At 30.7% G+C, this 6,858-nt stretch overlaps 1 protein-coding gene across 1 annotated transcript; it reads right to left on the reverse strand.

Moving 5' to 3' along the window:
• Positions 1-3,326: 3,326 nt before the first annotated feature.
• Positions 3,327-6,341, reverse strand: LOC122275121 (macrophage migration inhibitory factor homolog). The gene is made up of 2 exons (XM_043084075.1): positions 6,015-6,341; positions 3,327-3,675 (listed from the first exon to the last, which is right to left on the reverse strand). Exons 1-2 carry the CDS (start codon positions 6,123-6,125, stop codon positions 3,448-3,450), a joined length of 339 nt encoding a protein of 112 aa, XP_042940009.1. The 5' UTR covers positions 6,126-6,341; the 3' UTR covers positions 3,327-3,447.
• Between the last annotated feature and the right edge of the window lie 517 nt (positions 6,342-6,858).

Consider the following 6,858-nt stretch of genomic DNA (forward strand, 5'->3'; position numbering starts at 1 on the left):
GGCCAACAGTTACATGAATAGGCTTAGGTTTTATTTTTCTCATTTTTTCGTTCTTTTATTTTTTATCAATTTTCTTCTTCTTTCATATATACATATATATATATATATATATAATTGTATTGAACTATTGATGCAATGTTATTTGAAATTTTTTATTATTTACATTTTCCATTCTTTCATTTATTGATGCAGTTGTATTTTTGTTTAGGAAAGCATTGGGTATAAATCAATATAACTCGTCTTTTTGTCCAAATTAGGTAATTGAAACCAACAAGAAGTAAGTCCATGGTAACAATAGAAAAGATACAACCAATATAATTAATAATGTTAAATAATTATTAATAATGATAAATAATTAATAATAAACAAACTGATTGAATAAACTGACATGTGATACCAACATTGCCCAAATAAGAAAGTCTAGCTCACAAATGCCATGATAATTAATAATGATGCACAAACTGATCACAAGTCCATCGCCAAACAAATGTCATAATATTACAATTTAAAATTTCAATTGCATGCTCTACTTCGAACTTCCAAAACAAAATGTAGATATAAATAGTTAACTTGTTTGAAGATTGATTAGTGTTCAAATTAAACATATATAACAATTTTAAATGACTAACTTGCTGCCAGAGGACTAAGTTTGAATAAGTCCAAAAAGAACTATATAGCATTATGGTATTAGTTTATATAAAACATGAGCCAAACCAACTGAGTTTGAAGATTGTAATGAAATGCCCAAATAACAAATAATTAAAATAAAATTGATCACAGCAGCTTAAGAACAAACAAGAAGTCCAAACTCAGCACAAAACCATGCAATTAACAATTAAGGAATCTTCGAAATTGTTCACAGCAATTCAAGAACAAATAGATGAAATATGGGATTCCTCAAGCCAACTTAGAAACAACAAAGCAATGAATAATAAAATGCCTCCTCAAAAAATAGTCTATCAATGAAATTGGTCACAGGTCAAGAACAAACAAAAAGTCCAAACTCAGCATAGGTCCATTCCCAAACAATAAAAAAAGTTTCTTCATTGCTCATATTAGTTCAAAAACAAACAAATCAAATATGGGATTCCTCAAGCCATATTATAAACCCTAGAGTAGTGAATAACCCTAGAGCCACAAAATCACAAACAATCTTTTGAAATGTCAAGCACAGTGAATAACCAACAACCCCAAAATCACAAACAATCTTTCGAAATGCCAAGCACTCGAATTCAAAAAGAAAAGAAAATCGAGATGCATAGCTCCAATAAGTCGAAAACGAAATACAAGGCATAAACCATGGCAGAAATCCATTGCAAACAGATCCAATTAAAATTCCAAATCCTAGAGCACTGTCGTAAGGACACGAGATCAAAAATCACATATTTTAGTGGCCAAAGTTAGACCCAAAGGTAAGGAAATAAAATACAGAACAATATGCTTCACATTCAACCATGGGAGATGCAAAATCGTGATCCAGACATGGGAGGGGGGCTTTAGTGAGTAAAATTGTGCGAGAGTGAGAAATACTTATATATATTCAGGTCAATGAAAAGAAACCACCATTAGTGGTGCTTACAGTGTGACAAAGGGCAACGTTGGAGAGAGAGAGAGAGAGAGAGAGAGAGAGAGAGAGAGAGAGCATGCAGGACCAACAACCCGAAAGGGAAGAGAGAAACCATTTGGGGATGTACAGTGGTTCCTCATATTTGAAGAATCACTGTATCTCCCCTAAATTAAAACCCTAAAATAGGGAATGAGATGGGAGGAGGTTTTTCAACTCTTCCCTAAATTTTGGACTAAATTTTTTTCCAAAATTTAGGGATAATAGTAAAATAAGGCACTGGATGGGAATACTTTGAATCTTTTAACAACCAAGTATTTTTGTAAGCTATGCATACAAATTTACAAAGAAATTAACTTAAAAATAGTTTAAAGTTTACAATAGGAAAATTAGTTCAAATGGGCCAAAGATTTATGAAGTCTCGTTTAAATGCTGAAATGACATGAAAAATTTATGAATCATACTGAAATAGTTTATAAATGGTAGTGAAATGATTTGAGTAGAGAATCTTAAAATGTTTTATAGGATTTTAGAAAATGACAGGAAAAATTGAATAAAAAAATTATAATATAATTATGTTAGAATATAATTTTATAATATAATTCTTATTTTGGGATTTGAAAAAGTATAATATTTTTGTATTTTGTTTAGAAGTTTAGAAAAGTTATAATTATATGAAAAAGTTAAAATTAAAAAGTTTCACTTTTTAGTAGTATTTGGATGTTGAGATGAGAAATAATCCACAATCATCTAATGTCATATCTTGAAATAATAAAAAAATAATGAGAATTAAGATAATAAATAACATTACTTAAAAATATTATTATGAAATTTTGAGAGAAGGGATGGGCTCCATCCCCTCAAATGTAGAGGGAAAAATATAGTTACAAGCACAATTGTGCACTAATCTGTGCACTAATGTGATGTGATTGATCAAAAAGTAGATTTTATTGAAAATAGTGTTAATTTAACTTTTAAGTATGAATGAATCAGTATTGGTACACAGATTAGTACGCGACTATATCTGTATATAGCAAAACTCAATATAGATGTCTCTTCCTCTCTTTGTTAATATCACCTACCCTCATAATCTAGAGGACCTCCAATTTCACCATGATGGGATGCAGCACTCGTTCTTGGGTTGTGGTTGCCTACTCTATGCTTCGATTCTCTTAGATCCTTTTTTAATTTTTTATTTCACTGTATTGACAAATTGAGTTTATTTATTGTTATTTTTTAATCACTTGTTTTTACTTTTTAATACTTTAGTTTATTTTTGTTATTTTTTGCTTTTAATATTGTCTTTAACTTTTAAAAGATTTACTTGTAGCGAAGTATGAAACAGTGGGTGTCAAAACACTCGTTGTGGTTAAATGACCAAAGGGTACTGAAATGGCTCATCAGTTACTTGATCTAAGTTGAGAGTACAAAAAGAAAAAGAAAAAGAAAAAAAAAATGGACTAACAGGTTCAAAAGGCTAACAACAAAGACTAGACTGGGCCATGAGACACCAGTAGGCTGTCGTATTCTAGAAATTTAAAAAATGGACTTCAGTGAAGCCCAGACTGAGACTTTGATTAGAGGTCAGATTGGACTAAACTAGCCCACCTTCGGTCGTGAAAATCAAGAAAGCCCATTAACAAAGCTTGAATGTTGGGTCTATCCATTTCCTAGCACAATGAATTTTTGTTAATTTATCGCGTATTAATTTCCCTCATTTCCTGTCAACATTCTTCTGTTCCAAACGCAGTACGCACATGGATACTAAACGACAATAATAATTGCATTAGAAAATAAAACTGAATAGCATAATTAGGTTCACGAATTGTAAAAATGATTGTTATGATGGAGCATGATGTCACGATCACAACATGAATGAATGATCATATTTTGGAATAATTGCGCCCAGCAGTTGTGTCGTAGACTTTGAGGAAGAATCGGGTCCTGGGAATACACAGCTTGGACTGTAAAATTGTGCCAATGGTGGCAATCAGTTTCTTCTTCACTTCTGAATTGATGCCACCCATTGACACTATCTCACCATATGCAGCTGGTTCTTTGTTCCCCTCAAAGGATATCTCCAACGATCCTTTTAATATCACCATCACATACTGCGCATGCCAACAAAATAAAATCAGAATTACAACTATTGAAATTAATAGTATTAAGCAAAACACTACTGCATCAAGAAAAAACCATAAAGAAAGTAAGATCTAAAGGATATAATGTTATGATCATGAAAGTTAAAGGTTTAACCAAATTAATATCTAATAATTATAGGACTTTTAGATCAATGGTTAAGATTTTAACAATTAGTATCAAAAGATGAATCACATTACAAGTTTAAGTCACAAAAGGGATGATTTATAGACTGGATTAAAATGTATTCATGCTATGTATGGATATAGTGTTAAGTCATTGAATACTAATATATCATTAAAGCTGTTAAAAGAAAAAGAGTTACCACCGAGTCAATGTCAATATAGTGAGCCGTCGTAAATGTCGGATTTGGAAGTGTAGTGATCCCGAATTTTCTTCATCCTAAATTTTGTTATCCCCAATTACACTTACCACGTGACATGTATTAAGTAGTTGATAGAAGCAATCATTGACATGAGTATAATATCTAATGATAAAGAGTAGCATTCATCTTCTTAACAAGTCACAGTCACCTACTTACAAAAAAAACGTCACACATCTTTTAAAAAATAAAATGTAAATATGAAATTTATAAAAAAAAATTAATATTATAATAATAAAATTTATTATTTTTAAAATAAGTACACATTGATTATATACTACATAACTATACATGATATTATTACTATAAAAAAAGATATTTAAAATATGTGATATCAATGGAACTAATCAAAGAAGACAAAATTCAAGACCAAGAAGTCTAATATTCCCATGACGCATGCTTTCGTGTATAAATAAGATGCAGTCGCAGATAGGATCAGACTAAGCTGTCAATAGTATTGGGATTAAGATAACAAAAAGGGAAAGTATAATTGTAAGAATAATTATATATTAATTTGTATATTAATATAATATGATTAGTTAAAAAGTAAATTTTATTAAAAATAATATTAATTTAAATTTTAAATATAAATAAATTAATATTAATATATAGATTAGTGCACGATTATATTTATATGAAATAAAATTTAAAAAAAAATAAACAAAAAGTTGCAATAATATCGGAATCGTAGGTGTGAATAGGCGGCAGTTGTTTTGAGTTGACGGGGACGTATGCAAGTGGCAGGCAATCCCAAAGACCGGATGGTGGGAAAGGAAAGGGCGACTCATCTGGGACCACGAGTCTCATCTCCCAATCGTGGTCGTCCTTTCTAGACATTGACTTCACAATTTCTTTATTTCTTTTTTAAATATTTTATTTCTAGTAATTTTATTAATTATTCTTAAATGAGCATAAATATTCATGATGGGATACGGCAAATCAATCAACCAAAGTAACTAACTTTTATGGTACATACATCTTATATTTTATTCTACACGCACAATATCCACTGGAGTTTGTCTCTTGAAAATGCCTTTTTTTTTTTAAAAAAAAAAAAATCTGGCCAGCGATGGCCACATTCTCTCTTATAGTGGGTGCAATTGCTCCCACTGACAATTTAAAAGCTCCCCTAATTTATTTTAATTTTTCAAAAAATTTAAAAGAATTACCAGTGCATGCACTAAAAAATGTGGGGTACATATTCTCGTACGTATAAAACAAAAGTGAAAATATTACTAATATGTCAATAAATTGATTTCATATCCCCATTTAAAATTTATATGTTTAACCAAATGTTTTTTTTTTTTTTACATATATGGAATTAAGGATACGTTTTTAATAGAATTATTGATAAAATAATTCCAAAATATTAAGAAACCCAAGAGAAAAATGATATCTTATTAATTTTTATTTATTTATTTTAATTATTTGCATACTGAGAAAAATCCAACTGCTGTTAGCCATCAGTACTTTATTGACCCATTAATTTAAAGTAATTCTGCAAACGATTGTCATTTCTCTATAATCATACTAACTGCAGCGGCAAGAAGAAGAAGAAGAAGATCAGAAAGGATGGATGCTACGGAACTATAATATATATGTAACCACCGGAATGATATAATACCCAGATGATTTAATCGCTTTGCGGAGAAAGAAAACAATTAGAAACCGAAAAAAAAAAAAAAAACCATTAAAGGAAGATCAAGGATGAGGTCTGGAGGGTAGGAGAAGATCAACAGATTCTGCAGCAGTTAAGAGTCTCTGTAATTCGTCCCTCCTAAAATTCGATTGGAAACTATGTTGTCCTTGTCCATAAATAGACAACTCTTGTTCAAAGCAGATATAAATTTGGAACGCATGCATTAAAGGCTAAAACAAACTTGAGAATACAGAAAGGGAAGACTGAAAAAGGACGGGAGGAGAGCATACATTTTCAGGTTTACCGATGATGTTAGAGATGGCTTTGGTGACTTCAGAAAAGATGGGATTGGTGTCAACTCCATCGAGGCTCACGTTGGTGGAGATGTAAAGACAAGGCATCTTTGCTGCTGCTGCTGCTGCTGTTGCTGCTGCTGTCACGGCTCACCTGATCAGCCCTTTCCCTTTCCCCTTCCCTGCTCGATCTCTAGTGTGTAGAATGAGCGCAATATTTATACTGTTAAGGCCTAAAAGGGCCCGATGATTGATGATTCTCTGGCCTTAACTTATTGATCACCGGAAGTAAGCTAGCTGGGCTATTCTAGTCCGTTTCCAAGGTGCTACCACAAATTTTATATCCTACACTTTGCTCTTGTCATTATCATGTCAGAAACACGTTTTCAATGACCCGACCGGGTTCTCCATTCTCTCCTTTAAAATAAATAAAAATCAAAAGGACCCATTGATCAACAAGAGATGGAGCTAGGTACCAATAAATAAACACTAACATGCCTCTCACATTGTACCGCTCAATTTTGACTGCGGATTAAAAAAAAAAAATTATTTAATAATTAAGAAAGTGATTTTTAATATATTAATGTATTTTTTTATTTTTTAAAAAAATTTAAATATGATTAAAAATATGAAAAGAAAAATTAAGAAATTTTAAAAAAATTTGACCTTTGCACCACGCCCAGCAGCAGGACTCTATATATATATATATATTAATGGTATAAACCATTATAGAGTGTATAAATACCATATAATTATTTTTAAAAAATGTAGAATTTATTATAAAAAAATTATTATTTTTTTATGTGAATTTCATATTTTTTTATTTTTTATTTTTAAATTA

This window comes from Carya illinoinensis, chromosome 9 (genome assembly GCF_018687715.1).
Source record: "Carya illinoinensis cultivar Pawnee chromosome 9, C.illinoinensisPawnee_v1, whole genome shotgun sequence".
Classification (NCBI taxonomy): domain Eukaryota; kingdom Viridiplantae; phylum Streptophyta; class Magnoliopsida; order Fagales; family Juglandaceae; genus Carya; species Carya illinoinensis.

What these genes read in the sequence shown, in the direction of transcription:
- LOC122275121 (XM_043084075.1), bottom strand. Translation starts at nt 6,125, where the DNA reads ATGCCTTGTCTTTACATCTCCACCAACGTGAGCCTCGATGGAGTTGAC. An exon ending in TCATCGGTAAACCTGAAAAT is followed by an intron (nt 3,676 to 6,014) that starts GTATGCTCTCCT and finishes TGGCATGCGCAG; the next exon opens with TATGTGATGGTGATATTAAA.